Here is an 18394-nt window from a genome sequence, read left to right on the forward strand (position 1 = left end):
AAACAAGCGGGTGGGACGCAACACTCGACATATTTCATGCAAGGTCAAGCGCGTGTGGCATCGGTGCACAACTGGCGACTTTCAGAAAGTAGCCTTACGGGCACATTCACGGCAGCGAACAGTCAATTAGCCAGAGGTTGTTCTGGTCCTATTACGCATGAACCTAATCCTTCAGGCAAGCGCCGCCTCGAAGTGTTCACATTTCTGCAGAGCCCGGTTAGGTTTTAGGGTACTGAGAACGCCGCACCCACGCCAGCTTTCTTGCCTATTTTTTACAAGTTGTGCTAAAATTTTGTGGCATTAAGGCACATGATTCCTTGTCTATGTTGGGATAGTACTTAAGAACGAAGCGGAATTTGCCCCTAAAAAGAGGTTCATCAGCCAATGTCATCGACCGATTGCGTCGCGAGTAATCCGGTTCATCCATGTTTAATCACCGTTACCTGCAAGCCCCTGTGATGTCACGCCAGCCGGTGCAGAGAAAGTAACTGCGACGTCATTACAATCGGTCGAAGCCACTCGCTGGTGTTGCTCCTTCAAAGGGGCCTTCGCAGCTTGGTTCTTGAGTTGTATCCGGCTACTGTTGAGTTTTATCTCGTCTCATTTTGACGTATGCGCGCTCTTTCCGCTATAAGTTAACAGCAGAATGAGAACAGGCTTAAGCGGCCATTCTTTCGCGAGCGAACTAGCTGCCTCGATGAATAAGCCACATGTATACGAGGCTTTGTGGAAGCAACCTGCAGCCGCGTGAAGGCTACTACAGATGACGTGAAAACAGATCTCTTAGCAACTGTGCCTCCGGACTGGCCATTAAAGCGAGTGGAATTGAATTTTGCAGCAAGCAGCTGCGCCTGACCGAACCGCCAGGTGCTCGGGCCGATCTGCTTTCCTTCCCTTAGTAGAGAGGTTGTCCGAACGGCATGCCTAATGTCTGGGATATTGGGGGGCAGGATTTCGAAGATGACGCTACGCTTTTGCAGAGCATGTGCTTTCAGTAAAACAGCGAATACGTCTTCGGTAAATGCGACACGGCCAAGCCCGGAGCAAAGTGCTCTTCCTTCCCAACGAGCAGTTCAGTGATGATAGCTTCTGTGATAAGTGGTGAGTTCTGAGCACCGCGCTTTGTTCAGGCGCTTTGTTTTTCTTGCGTACAAATCGAACAGATTGTATGAAGTATATACTTAGAAGCTACTGAAAAGCCGATAGGTTAATAGCGTATACTTATAACACCCCTCTGAATTTATTGGCAGTCCAGGGCAGGAGTGCTGGCTGTAGCTGCCGCTAGCCACACAGGAATACGATCACAATAATGCGCAGTGCCCTTGTGCGCCCTGTCCTTGCACCTCAGAATGCCGCCTACACTGAGCGGGCCTAGGAAGGAACATCCCCGGAAATAAAGGCGCCTAGAAAAAAAGGTCCTCCCCAAGTGAGAACTTAGCCAAAGAATTAATCCTTCCGGAGTCCACGTGATAAATAACTACACGCTTTATTGGACTTTCCCTTGAATTTGAGGATAGATGTAAGCATGAAGTACTTTGTGGAACCAGATCACACCACCGTCATGCAGTCTACATTCTGAAAATAAATACCGCAGCGTTTAAATCAATACTGGGACAAATATCCAACTTTTAGCGCACTGTATACCGTTACATCCCGACTGCTAACCAGCACACTTACCTTGCAAGCGCTGGCGTAAGCGAGAAGCTGCTTTCTTCAGGTGCAATGGATAGGCGCTGAACTACCACCCCCTAAACATTGCATCGGGCTCATGTGATAGCTCGATGATAGCGTACAGGACATGCGCAGTGCTTGTGCCACGCTACCATTAACATATAAATAGGATTCCCAGCAATTGGCGTATGTAGCTTGTATCTAGTCTGTGTATCAAGATGTCCTGCTCATTCTAGCTGGTCATTCTGGTCATTCGAGGCTTGTTAAAGATGGCATAGCAATGTCATGCCTTGGGTCATCGTTGAAGAAGTCCTGCCCACACTTGGTAGAGGAAAGCTTCTACGCACAGGTTTCTAGGCTCAAAGAGGCTGGCTTTCCGGTACAGAGCCTCGCGCGTCTGGCGGAGAGGCTCTTGGTGAAGATCAAAGGAGGTTGCCGAAAAGCCCAGGAAAGTTCCGACCACAGAAAGGTTGTTCCCATTCCATATCTGCATGGGGTCTCCCATCGTCTGAAGAAAGTCGCAGGCAGGTTTGGCATACAAGTGGTTTTTACTGCTGAAAATAAGGTTGGCAAGATTTGTGCCGCGGTCAGGAGAAGGATGGAAGAGTCGAGGCCCATTGCAGGAGCATGCGCTGTCAGACACGCCAACAGATACGTGCCGTGCAACATGGGCGTTGTGTACAGAATACCCGTATCATGTGGGAAAATTTATTATGGGCAGACTGGAAGGTGCCTCAACGTTCGCCTGAGAGAACACGAGAGGTCGCTGGGGACGTCTGCCGCTTCTTCTAATCTCGCTCTGCACTGCCGTGACTGCAGTAAGGAAAATGACAGCGTGTGTACTCCTGACTTGGGGCGTGCTGACGTTGTCTTCAGGCACAGGGATCAGAAGTGCCGGGAAATAGTAGAGGCGTATCTGATCGCCACATCGCGCATTCCATGCGTTGCAAAACCTTCGGTGGCGTTACACCAGGTAGAACTGGATTATATTGATAGTACTGCGGCAGTGCAATGAGGCTAGTGCACACGTGTGGTTTGGTTTGCTGTTTCGGTTTTGCTATTTTTGTTGTTTTGTTGTTTCAGGCTTTGTGCGCCTGCGCGTGCAGGGTTGAAGCCTTTATAACCACGAGTTTCCTAATAAAATTTTCAGTTGATAGTCAGCGCTTGTTTGTTTGCGTGTTTCTTCCCCTGTCTTAGTTTTTCGCGCTGTACATAATGTTGGGCTCATTCTAGTGTTGTTCCGAGCATTTAGCGATAAACCACTGCCACACTTGAGTTGTGCTGACCATACCGTTGCGTTTTCGGGTAAGTGATTCGTCCACCGTCAACTTAAATCCGCCTCATGGGGTAAAAACCCGCTCTGGCACCTCCCAAATTCGCGGCATATGCTCAAATAACTGCGGGGTACGAGACGTTTGATGGCACCCGTTCGGGGACCATTTTTCTTCGCAAATGGGGGCTTTTTTGCCGGGGACTTATATTCCTGGGACGTTTTTCCGGAACCTGCTCTGAACAGAAGTCGGCCACCGGTACAGAGAGAGAACACTGCGTGTTCGCCATGTGCTTCGTCGACGTCAAATACGGTCTTCGCCTTAGCCATTAAAGAACTCGAAGCCAGAAGAAAAATGTGTGTGTGCTCAATTAGGGTCTTTACCAGAATTTAGCACAGTTCTGTTTATTCCAATAAAACGCGAAGGTGATGACGCAAACATCTAGTAGAGAGGGCCATGATAACCTATCTGCTACATATCTGCTACACCGCTATTGAACATCCCGAAATATGCGCTTCCCGTTTTTATCGCATACTGTCCGATAACGATGGACCTCTTCACGACTGCCTGGTCTTATTGACATCATTGCATTTAAAAAAAAAAACACCACCGTAGAAGTCATGCTTGAAGCGAATTTTATAGAACGACTACTTCGGCTTTAGAAAAGAGCTGTTGCTTAAAAACAAAGAAACAAAACGGCGCAGGTCCAAAGAGTTTACAGCAAGTCTCTTTAGGTTGAAACGCTGCAACAGCTGTAGTTCGGGAGAGCGCTATATGAAGTTTACGCTTGCGAGTATTCTGACGTCTTTTCAGAGATATAAGAATGACTCGCAACCCTGATTTAAACTCAGCTATAATCTGGCACAAGACAGGCAGCCAAAGAAGAAGAGGTTTATTTTCAAATTAAGGCAGAGGAACCTACAGCTCAGACCCGAACGTTTAGCAGCAGGTGACCGAAAGAGCTAGAGCAGCTGCAAGATACAATGAACTTATGGAATAGGGGGACCGGCCACCAATTATAGATCCAGTTAACATGTTTTCATCATCATCATCATCGGTCTGAGTACAAGTTAACGCGGTTTCTTGAAAAAAATTAAAGTGGATTAAAGGCCTCTTGGTTGTTTTTTGAAAAAAAAATATGTTGTGTTTAGATGCTACCATATCCAATCATTGCGAAGCCTTCGGCACCATTTTGCACATGTCGCAAAAAAAGTAACCATTGTTGCTTCGCGTTTCGCTGCTAGTTTTCTTTCTTGACACGTGGATATGCTATCCTGGCGAAAAATATGTGTTTGTAATTAAAATTACGAAGTGTGCCTGAACAGGCTAAGCAGAAAGCCGCCAGGCTGCGCTGACTGCCGAGCAAAGCTTTGAATGTCACATTTGGATTTAACCTTTGAATGTGGCTGGGCTGGACGCCTACTTGATCGCAGTGTCTCGCACTCGCATTGCACGAGGCAGGTTGCATTCGGCGCCGAATATGAAAGCAACGCTTGCTCTTAATCACTGCTACAACCCTTGCCTTTCATCAACGCGTTCCTTCTCATGTAGCCTGCTGTGTCTTGGGATCTGCTGGAAGATAGGGTGGTCTTCCTTCCGCGTCGATGAGTGCATCTCACCATCATTCATGGCCAAATACTGGCAGTATATCTCTCGTAGAGAACATTCCAGTATTTTCAAAGCTATCTTCAAATAGAGAGAGAGAGAGAAACCGCAAACAGGAAAGGCAGGGAGGATACCCAGGTGATACCCGGTGTGCTGCCCTACACGTAAGCAGGTGGATGGAGAGAGTGACAGAGAAAGAGAGGAATGAAAAGCGCGGCGTGAAACGCGGCCACGTTCACATTCAGCCCTGAATAAGGCATCAAAGAATACACAAAAAAACTTGACAGCAATCCGCACATATGTAGCGAGTGGCTTCCTGGACTGGATGTGTTGCGCTGGTAAAAAAAAAAAAAAAAAGTCACGTTTCCGCGTGGCGTCCTCGTTAATCTTTGCGGGGAATAAAAATGGCATGCAACATATCCCACAATGTTATCTCATCACATAAACTATGCAGCCTGGACGAACTGAGACAAAGCGAAAGAGTGATGGCCCATTTGTTTTTTGTTTGTTTGTTTGTTTGTTTGCATGACATGCAGCGAGCGAACGAAGCTGAATTCGTCGCCAGGCGAGCGGTTTTCGCATCGAAGGTTGCGAGCAGCATTTCTGTCGCGAACAGAGCAACCTGGCGGTGGCTGGGGAGGGCCTGGAAAGCTTGTTAGCGGCCTGATGGTCGGTTTGCCTCATGGTTGAATTTATCCTGCGACATTTACTCCATACAAAAGGTCCCTGGTGCATATCTAGAAATCTCTGGAAATGAAGAACTATAGTTTTAACGCTGCATTTAACGCTGCTAGTGGACGAATGAAGCCTGTCTGGTAAATTTTCTTAATGCTACATATGTGCGATGACACTTAAAGGTACGGTGAAATTATTCTGACGGTGATATCGTAATGCAACAAATCTATGGAAGTTGTGTTTGCGAGTATTCTAGTTCTACTGAAATTCAAAAGCTCTCTGTGGACCGTATAAGTTGAAAATAATTTTTAAAAATGGCCGCTCGCGACTTATTACAGCCACACTTTATCACCCGTTTTTCGCACCCATGCCCCCCCCCCCCCCTCCCCCTTTATACAGAGCGGGGAATCTAAGTCAGCCTTCCCATTGCGCCTGCCCGTGTGACGTGGACGGGACAGATCTGGGCGAGGCGCATTCCCGACCTGTTTTCTTAATTTTTTTTCTTTCTGGCAAATGAAGGAGCAGAGGAGGGTTTTTAAACGCCGATATCTTCTGTGCTAATGAAGCTAGCTTAAAAAAATTTGCGGTTTCGATGACGGCTTCCGAAATAGCTATTCATAACCTCCGTAAATATTGTGTCATGGTCCCTTTAACGAGCGGCTACATGGAGTTTCGCTTACTTCTGACTTGCGATCTGCCATACCGTAAACAACCCACAGGTGCTTTCGGGTGTCTGCACCGATGTCGCCACCGATAAAAAAAAAACAAAACAAAAAAAAAGCTTTATCACCTTACAGTACTCAATGTATTCGCGGACTTCCTCAATGCACTGTGTGCAACGCCACTGGATTGAGTGGCAATGCTTTTACGAAACACTAAGTAAACTGAGGAACGATACCACGTAACATGTGAGTGATAGGCCTAGCTGCGGGAGTTATCTCGGCGAAGCCGGCATTCCTGACAAGTTTCAAGTCCATACGCATCAGCGCCCTTTTGGCGGCGATGGCTATTTTTCGCAGTCAGTTAACACGGCGTGATGGTTTACTGGATCTGGCGTTCGCCTACAGAGGCTGAGGTCGCGTGATTGATTCACAGCCGTGGCGGCCTTGTTTCGATGAATACAAAATTCAAAAGTCACCATTGTGCTGTGAGATGGCAGGGCAGTTTAATACCTTCAGGTGGTGGAAATTAACCAGTGGCCCTCCACTACGGCGCTTCCTTCAGTCCCGCCTTTATATTCCTACTTTACGAAACAGAGGCAAACTAGCACGAATAAAATTATTGTTCTGCCGCGGCAATATCATACCGATTCCGCTAATCTCTTACGCGGTTGTTACATACCATTTACGCATCTGCAGTAGGGTACTTACGGGACCCACCAAGGATTTCGAGAGAACCGAGGACTGCAACCTTAGACAGCTCTAAACCGGGTCTTTCTTAAATCCCGCCGTACTGAAGCACGTGGACCCGACATTCACGGACAGGTGCAAATTCTGCGGGCAGTATGCTGACCTATACCTTATAGTGTGGGCCTGCCAGTACAATGCACATGCAGCCGTTATAAGTCAGCCAGCTAGGGAGGGCTGGGAGGCGGCCGTGTACAGCTCGGACCTGGAGGCCCAGCGGGCCCTGGTCCAGAGAGCACGGGCAGCGGCGGCAGCCAATGGCGTCCTGGAATAGGGACTGCCACCCAGGGCAACGACCATCCACACCTCCCTTTCCCAATTCAGTACAGTGTTACAATAAATGTTTTCTCCTCCTTATCCCATTAGTACAAACACAATAAACACAGCCACTTCATTGTATATAGCCGTAGATGAACCCAGACCTACCCGGCGTAAGCATCGATTAACTCTCAACGAATATGCATCCCGCGCCGACTGTTACAGATATTCATTTTTTTACGCTTTCAATAAAAGAATAGAACAGTTAGGACCCCTGCATCACTACTAACACATCATTTCAGAAATTTATAGCTCTTCTAGAAGAACTGATGCACAATAAGTCATGTTAGATGGTGAGACACGTATAACAGACAACTCACGTCATTGCATATGACATCTGTATAAACACATTACTTATCATCTACAAGTGCATCATTTTCTACCGAATATGCTGTATCGACCATAATTTATTTTCTGTTATCTGTTTCTCTTCCATACGCATCTAATTAATTGTAACAAACATTGTTTTAAAACTTATGGAAGTCTATTTGTATTAGATTTTGTGTGTCCTTATCACAATCCCAACTGTAAAAATCTCATTGGGATGTACACTATCTGAAATAAATAAATATCCCTCCCCCTCCTCCCCCATTGCGGTTCAGGTATTTACGAGGAGTGGGATAGTCACTGCGCCATTATTTCCTTCATGATACGTTATCAGGAAATGAAAGGCGCGTTAAATGTCTCACTTCTCGGTGGACACATCAATCGCGCGGGAAGGGAGGAAGGTGGGAGTGAAAGACGAAAGAGTGAGGGGTGCTGTAGTGGAGTGCTCCGCTCAAGGCGCCCGCGTGCTTAGCGATGTCAGTGCGCGCTAAATATCCCCTGGCGGCCATAATCAATTTCAGTTTCCATGCTGCATACCAGAATGAGTCTACCAGTCCTGTCGAGAGCGGGAACGGCTGTCTCCTAGTCTTTAACACTTCTATAGCCAGGATCTTTCTGCGATATTGTAGCTTCTGCGTGACGTCATCGGCACCAGCTGCTGCGTCATACGCTCAGTAGATAGCCGAGAAATATTGTGTAAGAGAAGTTCTTGACCCACATTTACGCACAAAGGAAGTGAGCCAACAGGCCACCACATGTATTGCGTGAAAGAACAGCAGTAATGTTACTACTGGTAATGCGCTATGCGACCTTGACCGGCGTGTTCTTGAAGGGTTGTTGCAGTGAGCGATGTGGAAACGGGAAGAGCTCTGGCGAGAACGACCTCTATTGAAGAAATGACAAACGTTTATAGAGATTCTGTAGCGATACTTCTCAGTGCACGGCTCATGTGTTTAAATATACGAAGAAAAGGCGTACAGGAGCTTCCACAACTTGTATGGAGTAACGCCTGATCAAGACCCTATGGTGAGCACTTCTGTAACTATTAATGCGTAAGCATTTAATGGCTATGTTTGCGATTTCGTGTGATCACGAGCTTGTCCGTACGATTACGTCCGAACGAATGGGGTTATGCGAAAAAGAATGGTGCCATCGGATAGAGCACCAAAAAATCTCGTAAGGGAAATCGAGGAGCTGAGGTGGGTCAATTAGTTCATTATTAGAGCCAAAAATGACCAAAAAGTGGGCGGGGCCGGACCAAAAGTGACACCAAATTTTAAAATTCCGGAAGTGTGTCACCACATGACAGGCAGTGCGGGCGGAGACAACGCGTGGCGCCAAATTTGAAGACAGAGCACGCCGCGAAGTTTGAAAACCCAGATGGGGTATTGATGGAACTTTTTTAAGTAAGACAATTAAGTGTGGTATAGGTGAGGTATCGAATAGGTATCGCCAGTGCTTACGCATTTCCCCAGTGCCGGTGCCGCAGTCATCTCTAACGTTTCTTTTACAGTCTGGTAGATAAAAGGGGTTCTTCCCCTTTAACCAGAATTGCAGTCAGCTAGGCGCATATGGTAGACTTTCAAACGATTATATGAGGTGCCACTTCGGGCTTGTTTGTGTGACGTAGTGAAATGACGCAGCGGAAGAGAGACGCGACACATTGACAGACATGTAGGAGTTTTCACTGAGTTCCGTCTCTTCTGTGCAATATTCTGTGAAATATTCTGTGGAAACAATATTTTCAGTTGCTAAAGTGCCGAATACGATCACTTTTCGCGGGTTTCCGGCACCGTTTGTAACTGTTCTGCAGTATCAGCTCCCAACCCTCGTCTACAATCTGTTTCAGCGCTTGCATTCATCGTGGCGACTTCAGAGGCCATGCCGACAGGCGTGACACCAGGACCTGCTGCTGCCGATAACGCGGTGGGAACAACGGGGTTCTGGGACTTTATCGACCGTACAGCCCCTTATGGTACGGGACCTGAGCTTTTTTTGGCAGACTTCGTTGGCTTCTATGGGCCTTTCTTGTGTGCCTAATGTTATGTGTACCCTGACATGATGTGACCCTTAACGAAAAACGCATTTTTTTTTCAGAATTACTTACCTTTCTCATGAAGCCAGAAACGGAGCTAATTATTTTTAGTGGGCTAGCATTTATACTGGTCATTGCGCGCATTTCGGCGTTGTGTGTTTGTCTGTGTCTGAAACCGATTTTGTGGCAGGCTGCTACCCTGCCCACCGTGTCAGGCGGCAGCCTATTTAATCGCTAGAGGCTGCCTGAGAAGAGCAACCTGAGTCGCAACCAAAATACCACCGATGCAACACCTGCCATAGCACCTGCTTTGTGCCGTTTCTAACCTGCCCACCGGGTGGCTTACCTGCCAAGGTGTAGCCTGTGGTAATCAAGCTAGAGCCTGGCCGCTATTTGGCGGCACCACCCCTAAGCACACCGACCTAAGAGGAATCAGCACCAACGGTTAGGAGGAGAACGTGATTCGAATGATGCTTGCACAATAGCTAAACGGAAGATGTCGTGGAGCGTCGTCGAGAAGTCGTGATGTCGTGGAGCGTCATTAAAAGATTTATGGCTGCAGGCTGCAAGCCTGGTTCGGAAATTCTTTACTGTGCATGCTTTGTTCTCTTCTGGAAAAGAAAGCGCGGGACTCGGCGACGGGCAGAAGAGACGAAGTTTACGTAAAAACTTGCTCAAAATTGTGTTTTCGCGTTCTGCCGCATATATGTTGTGTTCCAAGTTGTTTGTGTACTATCTTGTCTACCTACGTCACGACGCACATGCTAGCCCTAACCTAGCTAGCCTGGACCTCCATACTGTGTAGTTCACCTTCGCTCATAAGACAAAACTAAAAGCTCTGTTTGCTACTTTATGATCATTAGTTTGCTAAAATTACATAAAATTAATTACATTCAGAGATGCATGTGGCGCCTGGGGATTCGCAATATGAGTGTCTCCTATTCCCCATTGCATTCAAACCTTGCTCTTCCCTTCCGTCATAACTGGCACAAGTTTTCGGAGCTGATAAAGACACATTTGCTCTTGATACTGTACCAAACGACGTAGTTTAAAGCTTGCAGCGTCATGTGAACATTTACAGAAGCAACAAATTACAATTACTGCCGATTATAGCTCAGTTACGCCCATCGTCCTGTACCTTCGGCACAGTGCGATAGGATGCATTCTTTCCATATCGAAAGAGCAGACGGTGTTCTCCGTTCAGTCAGCGTAGAGACATATATGGCAAGGGTGAAGGAAGGTTTGAAAGAGGGGCATGAGTGGTAACAAGCGAAGAAAAGACTGGGAACCAAGGACACCTTTGTGTTTCGAATACAGCGAACTGACCGAGTAAGATAAAACGAAAACAATAGAGGAAGTAGGCAGCAGAGCGAGAATCCCATATATCGTGCATAAACACTGTAGTACATTTAAGAGCTGTAAACAGTCACTAAGGCCTATGCACTGCATATTCACCCCTAGGGTTTTGTGCACCTTAGAACGACGAGGCCACGGTCCAAAAATCTCCGAAAGCAGTGAGTTGTCCAGCTGGCTGTAGGCGGTCTGTAGAGCGAAACGATGTACGCACAGAACTGAGAAAAGCCGCCTCTCATTCGCAAGCGTGTCATGAAGTGATGTGAGAAGAAACGTTGTTATCAAAGTGCAGCTGTTTGCCATCAAGTTCAAAACAGCCTTCATACTTGTGCCTGCGCGGAAGGTAGTAGGCTCATCACTCATTTCAGAGTAGAGGCTATGCTATAAAATAAAAAGAGGCAGAAGTTTATTTATTTGCTCTTTTTGTTGTTTTGCAGATCACGAGCTTTACAGGGGTAAGCGATCAGCAGACTGGACATACCCGGCCGATGAAACATATGCACGGCCCGAGACCCCAATGCCCAGCAAAACGACTGCGAACGGATATGCGGGGGACGAGGATCCAACGCCGGCAGCACACTTTCAGCAGCCCATGACCACATTGCCCAGGAAAACTATCGCGAACAGATTTGCGTTTTGGGATAACGGCGATCCAAAGCCGGCAGCACATTCGCCGCAGTCTGGCTCGAGAAAGACAGACGACGACAGCGCTTATAGTGCGGCTAGCGCTTATAGTCCGTATAGTGCGGCTAGCGCTTATAGTCCGTATAGTGCGGCTAGCGCTTATAGTCCGTATAGTGCGGCTCTTGAAAGTAGCAGCAACACAAAGACGACAGATATCGCTACTGACACGCCAAGTGCACCAGTCACCAGCAGTGACAATAGCGACGCCGTCACTGTTGCCGCCGTCCAACTTGAAGCTCGTGCTGATGAAACTTCGCGCGCTGCTGTTGGCGACAGCACTACGAAAGTTACCACAGCGCTGTACAGTGATCCTGGTGATGCGCCTTTGGATGTTGGCATCGACCCACTAATCGATAAAAGCGATGGAAATGCTGAAGGCGCTTCGCAGCCAGCGGCAACCAGTGACAGGGCAGTGGCATCTGGGACTCCTGTGTCTGAAGAAAAGGTATCTGAGAGCACGTATCCCACAACGGCACCGGCTAAAGAGTTACTCGACGTAAGAGGAGGAACGTTGGTACCAGCAACTGAGCCTGTTCGCACTGATACCGTTGCGTCAACTGAACAAAGTCAGGCCGACGTAACGAAAGAAGAGCATTTGGCTTCTTCAAGTGCACAGGCCCAAGCATCTGAGCTGGAGAGTGAAACAAAATCTGACGCCCAACACGGGCCAGGAAAAGATGTGTCAATAGCTCGTGGACATTCAACTAATCCCACGGCAACAGCAGCTCTTGTTACAGCGAGAGACGACCTTGCAGGCTCCGGGGCCGACGACCGCGCTGATGTTGTGCAGCAGAGTGGTCAACCTGGGGGGATCCCTACAAATATTCAGGCATCTCAAGCCGAAAGGGTGCAGGATGAAGCTTTTAGCGCAGCTCAGCTTGCTCATACGATGGTAAGGGAAGGAGGAAGTCCGGACACGTCGAAGCAGACGGGAAGATTAAGCGCAGAGCCAGATTCCGCTAGAGCTGACCCAGGCGGAGCTCCTAAGGACGAGAAAGAGCGCGCCAGTCCTCCACAAGGTGCTCCATCGAAGCCTGGCAGTGCGCCTGCCATTGCTGGTGACCAATCCCGACAAGATACACCCGGCGCAAGAGAGCAGATCGCTGGCGTCCCAGGGGTAGCACGCGCTGACAGTGGTCCGTCGCCTTCAACCCAAGCAGGAAGCGTGGCAGCGAATTCGCCTGGCCAGCCTCGGACAGACGTCCCGAAAGCCCCAAGCAGCGCAGATGGCCCTGAAACTGGGCGCACGAACACTGCCGGTCAGCCTCAGTCTCCAAGAGCTGAACAGCCGAAGCTTCAGCAAGGACAAACAGCCTCTGTTGACGGAGGAAAGGGTGTAGTCGGAAGAGATGGCGACTCGGCGAAGCCGCAGGGTGGCACAGGGGAATCTGCTCGACAAGGAGATGCACCGAACAAGCCTCAGGAAGCCCCTAGAAGTGGCGATGGTCCTGCAGCCGCGACCACGAACAACGGCGGCCAGCCTCAGTCTCCAAGAGCTGATCAACCGAAGCCGTTGCAAGGACAAACAGCCTCTGTTGACGGAGGAAAGGGTGTGGTCGGGAGAGATGGCGACTCGAGTAAGCCGCAGGGTGGCAGAGGTGAATCTGCTCGACAAGGAGACGCACCGAACAAGCCTCAGAAAGCCCCTAGAAGTGGTGATGGTCCTGCCACCGCAACCACGAACAACGGTGGCCAGCCTCAGTCTCCTAGAGCTGATCAACCGAAGCCGTTGGAAGGACCAACAGCCTCTGTTGACGGAGGAAAGGGTGTAGTCGGAAGAGATGGCGACTCGGCGAAGCCGCAGGGTGGCACAGGTGAATCTGCTCGACAAGGAGACGCACCGAACAAGCCTCAGGAAGCCCCAAGAAGTGGCGATGGTACTGCAGCCGCAACCACGAACAACGGTGGCCAGCCTCAGTCTCCAAGAGCTGATCAACCGAAGCCGTTGCAAGGACAAACAGCCTCTGTTGACGGAGGAAAGGGTGTAGTCGGAAGAGAAGGCGACTCGGCGAAGCCGCAGGGTGGCACAGGTGAATCTGCCCGACAAGGAGACGCACCGAACAAGCCTCAGGAAGTCCCTAGAAGTGGCGATGGTCCTGCAGCCGCAACCACGAACAACGGTGGCCAGCCTCAGTCTCCAAGAGGTGATCAACCGAAGCCGTTGCAAGGACAAACAGCCTCTGTTGACGGAGGAAAGGGTGTAGTCGGAAGAGATGGCGACTCGGCGAAGCCGCAGGGCGGCACAGGTGAATCTGCCCGACAAGGAGACGCACCGAACAAGCCTCAGGAAGCACCTAGAAGTGGCGATGGTCCTGCCGCCGCAACCACGAACAACGGTGGCCAGCCTCAGTCTCCTAGAGCTGATCAACCGAAGCCGTTGCAAGGACAAACAGCCTCTGTTGACGGAGAAAAGGGTGTAGTCGGAAGAGATGGCGATTCGGCGAAGCCGAAGGGTGGCACAGGTGAATCTGCCCGACAAGGAGACGCACCGAAGAAGCCTCAGGAAGCCCCTAGAAGTGGCGATGGTCCTGCCGCCGCAACCACGAACAACGGTGGCCAGCCTCAGTCTCCTAGAGCTGATCAACCGAAGCCGTTACAAGGACAAGCAGCCTCTGTTGACAGAGAAAAGGGTGTAGTCGGAAGAGATGGCGATTCGGCGAAGCCGAAGGGTGGCACAGGTGAATCTGCCCATCAAGGAGACGCACCGAACAAGCCTCAGGAAGCCCCTAGAAATGGCGATGGTCCTGTAGCCGCGACCACGAACAACGGCGGCCAGCCTCAGTCACCAAGAGCTGATAAACCGAAGCCGTTGCAAGGACAAGCAGCCTCTGTTGACGGAGAAAAGGGTGTAGTCGGAAGAGATGGCGATTCGGCGAAGCCGAAGGGTGGCACAGGTGAATCTGCCCGACAAGGAGACGCACCGAACAAGCCTCAGGAAGGCCATAGAAGTGGCGACGGTCCTGCAGCCGCGACCACGAACAACGGCGGCCAGCCTCAGTCTCCAAGGGCTGATCAACCGAAGCCGTTGGAAGGACAAGCAGCCTCGGTTGACGGAGGAAAGGGTGTAGTCGGAAGAGATGGTGATTCGTCGAAGCCGAAGGGTGGCACAGGTGAATCTGCCCGACAAGGAGACGCACCGAACAAGCCTCAGGAAGCCCCTAGAAGTGGCGATGGTCCTGCAGTCGCAACCACGAACAATGGCGGCCAGCCTCAGTCTCCAAGGGCTGATCAACCGAAGCCGTTGGAAGGACCAACAGCCTCTGTTGACGGAGAAAAGGGTGTAGTCGGAAGAGATGGCGATTCGGCGAAGCCGAAAGGTGGCACAGGTGAATCTGCCCGACAAGAAGACGCACCGAACAAGCCTCAGGAAGCCCCTAGAAGTGGCGATGGTCCTGCAGCCGCGACCACGAACAACGGCGGCCAGCCTCAGTCTCCAAGAGATGATCAACCGAAGCCCCAGCAAGGGCAAAAGGGGCCTAGTGGCAGCTCAAACGCGCCACGGGCGGAGCAGAGCGTTCCAGTACAAGTCAAGACACCGACCACCCCGAACACGGGTGGTAGAAAGGACGGTCAACCTGAAACTCAGAGAGCTGGAGGGCCGAGTGGACCTGATCTGCCTAGCTCTGGTAAGGACAGTAGAGGGGAAACTGGGCCGGGAAAAACTCAGGAAGGAGGTCGAACAGACGATGGCAAAGCTAAGACTGTAGTCGACGTGAAGGGCGACCAGCCAATTGCCGTTACCGTTCCCAAGGATTCTACAGCGCAAGTGACCATAGAGGACAAGAAGGAAGCAGGAAACGAGGAGGAGAAAGAACCAGAAAAAACAGTCGAGGAAACCGAATCAGAAACTCACGTTTCAGTCGATGACACTAAGATAGTTAAGCCAGAGGTTATCGAAACGAAGCAACCGTCTACACACAAGAAGCAAGAGGACTCTGAACCTGAAATAGAAATCAGAAACATTACCGTAGAAGTGGAACCAGAGCCGGATAAGAAACCGGCAAAGAAGCCTGAAAGCACAGTTCTAGGTGAGAAGCCGAACTTATGATGAGTGATGTCTAATTTATTTCTGATATTCCTCAAATTGTGTATGTTGTCAGAATCTCAGGAACTCGGATTGGTAAGTGTCTTGCCTGTAATTAACTCATCGGTATCACACTGTGCTCCCAGGTTATTGTATGGACGGATTTAAATGCTATTTTCAAGTAAGTTTGGTTAAGGTAAATAGTAAATCCTAGCCCGTCCCTTACTCTTTTATTCTGCTCAGGGTTACATGAGGCAAAGGAAATAGGACGCTTAAATTATTTTATTTTCTAGTTCTTTTTCGGTATCTTTGTGCTTCGCTAAGCAGTTCTCATAGCTGTGGCCTTGCCACGAGTTTTAATTCAGTGCATCTTTCCTTTTTTCAGTTGTGACACCCGCACCGCATGTCGTTTACCCGGCTCCTGTAATCGTAAACCACCCGTATCCCCAACACCCCCAACATATCGTTTACCAGCCTTACCAGCCTCATCAACCTTACCAGCCTCATCAAATACCAACGTATCAACAGCCTGCCCAACCTGTCATGTATCCTCCTGTTACCTATCATCCAGCCCCGCACGCAGGCTACGTTCCTAGTGCTCCGTTGCCTTATATCCCAAACCATCAGGGCCATCCCATCCACAATGCCCCCAGCAATTATGGCAACTATCAACAGCCTCCCCCCCAACCGCACTACCACCAGCCTTATGTGAACTATCAGCCGGTTTACTACAATCCAGTGCATCAACCAGGATATTATCCACCTAACGGACATGACTATGGCGCAGCCCACAACGCAGCTTATCCTCCAGTGTACAACCAACAACAACCAGCTGTGCATATAACAGGATATCCATCAGGACTTCCGCACGGCACTGGACACTACGGTCAGAACGCAGCAAACTACCACGCAGTTTATCCTCCGACGTACGGCCCGCAACGCAAACCTCAGCAAACAAGTTACCGGCCTCCCAACCCTGCGGCAGTACAGATCCATCATGCGGTTCCTCAAGGACAGAACATTTATCAGCAACGTATGGTACCTGTATACCGCGTGCAACAACCTCACGTTGAACACCCGGCTCCACAACACCCTCCACAACACCCTGTTGTGGAGGCGGCTCACGGAGGCTACAAGCGGCACCTCTCAGAACATCCCGAGTCCCAGTCGCACTTTCCACCCGCTGTTATTCACGCTCCCAAGGTTCACAATCCCGCCCCGTCGATGAATGGGAAGCCAGCATCTCAAGCCGTCAAAAGGGGCCACATTTCCAAGCACACTGCACACAACAAAGCTGAAAAGCCAGGAGCGGTGAACAACCTCCCAGGGGACAAGATCGGGAATCAACCGAACTATGGTCAGCCTCTGATTCCAGGTAAGATGCCAGTTTTTCGGACACCAGCATTATAACTGAGAACTGTTAAAGGAGTGGCGAGTAATGAACCATAATACGCATTTTCCATGAACCTCTTTCTGATTCACAGCCGTATACTGGAGGTCGGCTCACGGAGAATACCCTGCTGAGGAGGGGGATCAGCCATGGGGTAAGCACTTGGAGTCTTCCACACGAGCCATACTTAGTGCACTGTGGGGCAGTGAGTTGACATCTTTTATTGAGCGATTCATCAAGCTTTATGAAATGTTACTCAACTAATGCTGCTTTACTGGCACTCGAGGAAAGGTCATAAAAGCTTGAGCTGATTGCTTTGACAGAAACAATATTGGCTCTTGCGCAAATGATCTTTTCATTATTTTGAGTTGCTAGTACTTGTCAGGTTTGATTAAAAAACAATGCCATAATGCCGGATTTATGTAGCGCATGTCATCCAAGTGTTCAAAATGGCGGAACATCGCTGGCCACTTGTGTTCTCTTGAGGCATACTGAACTGTTCATCACATTTTCCCGAGTTTCGTGGCTCGTGCCTGATTCACGCAATGGTGTTTATCAATGGGGGAAACAAACTGTATCGTGGAGGAGGATGGGGCCCACTGGTTAATGAAAATGGAGCTGCAATAGGATTATTGGTGAAGCTTATCGATATAGCTAGTTTAGATTAAAAAGGGACTATTTATTTACAAGGCACTTTTTAACCATTTTGCACCCTCCTGCAATCCTAGTACAAAAGAAAAATCGATTTTAGCTGGTTCATGCATTACTTAGCAAATGGGAACAAACTGGCTTCGGTAAAATGACATGCAATATAAGCTCATAGTTCACGCATCGTTGAGTTCTCGACGAAGATGATGGGTCATGACACCATGATTTGGACGTTGTGTGCCATTACAGCGGAGCGCATGACTGAGTTCAAACAAGCAAAGATGCAATAGGTCACAGCTGAAAACTTCACTTTAGCGCGGACTGATGAAACGCGGTAGCGCCACTTCCAGTCTGAGATCCCGATAACCAACTACTTCAATAAAAGCCAACAAACAAACAAACAAAAATCATTCAGCACGCGCCATTCCACTGTACAATGCAAAGATGGTTTTCTGTTACTATACTGTTCACAGCAGCTTGCAAGGTCATCATTTTATATCTGTGAAGACTCTGTTTCCGCCTCCAAGAACTGTGCCGAGGGTGACACTTGGTGACGGCTTTGAGCAACGATGTCAGTTGGAGAAAACAACGTCATTTTAAGTGTAATAAAAATAGTGATAGTGCTCTTTAATGAAGGTTAATTCAAGCATAAAAGCTTTTGTTTTATTCGTCTATTCACTCGCAAGTCTGATTATCAACTTGCCTGATTGCCCGATTACCGTGGCGCTCACACTTTTTTCTCAGAATCTGTGCTCATTCAGTTGCTTCCCCCTGTCCTGTTGCATACACGCGCGCAGTTTCCTATAAAGGGCGCCCATGTGCCATGGTTAACCTGCCTATTTGAATAGGAATTTTCACTATTCCATGAGTATAGATGGATAAAGCTGAATTCTTTGTCACCGCAGTGCATAGTAATATGTTCTTTCGGGTAAGCATGGACTTATTTGGTTTCTTTTACAGTGTATTACCCACATGGAGGAGAATATC

At 49.1% G+C, this 18394-nt stretch overlaps 1 protein-coding gene across 1 annotated transcript; it reads left to right on the forward strand.

Annotated features, from left to right (window-relative positions):
• The first annotated feature begins 1079 nt into the window (after positions 1-1079).
• LOC149339138 (uncharacterized) lies at positions 1080-17697 on the forward strand. The gene is made up of 8 exons (XM_089550879.1): positions 1080-1101; positions 9123-9233; positions 10492-10497; positions 11099-11374; positions 11444-15373; positions 15755-16744; positions 16854-16913; positions 17657-17697. Exons 1-8 carry the CDS (start codon positions 1080-1082, stop codon positions 17695-17697), a joined length of 5436 nt encoding a protein of 1811 aa, XP_089407005.1.
• Positions 17698-18394: the final 697 nt, after the last annotated feature.

Source organism: Amblyomma mixtum, chromosome 6 (genome assembly GCF_055824585.1).
Source record: "Amblyomma mixtum isolate Tamu chromosome 6, ASM5582458v1, whole genome shotgun sequence".
Taxonomy (NCBI): Eukaryota; Metazoa; Arthropoda; class Arachnida; order Ixodida; family Ixodidae; genus Amblyomma; species Amblyomma mixtum.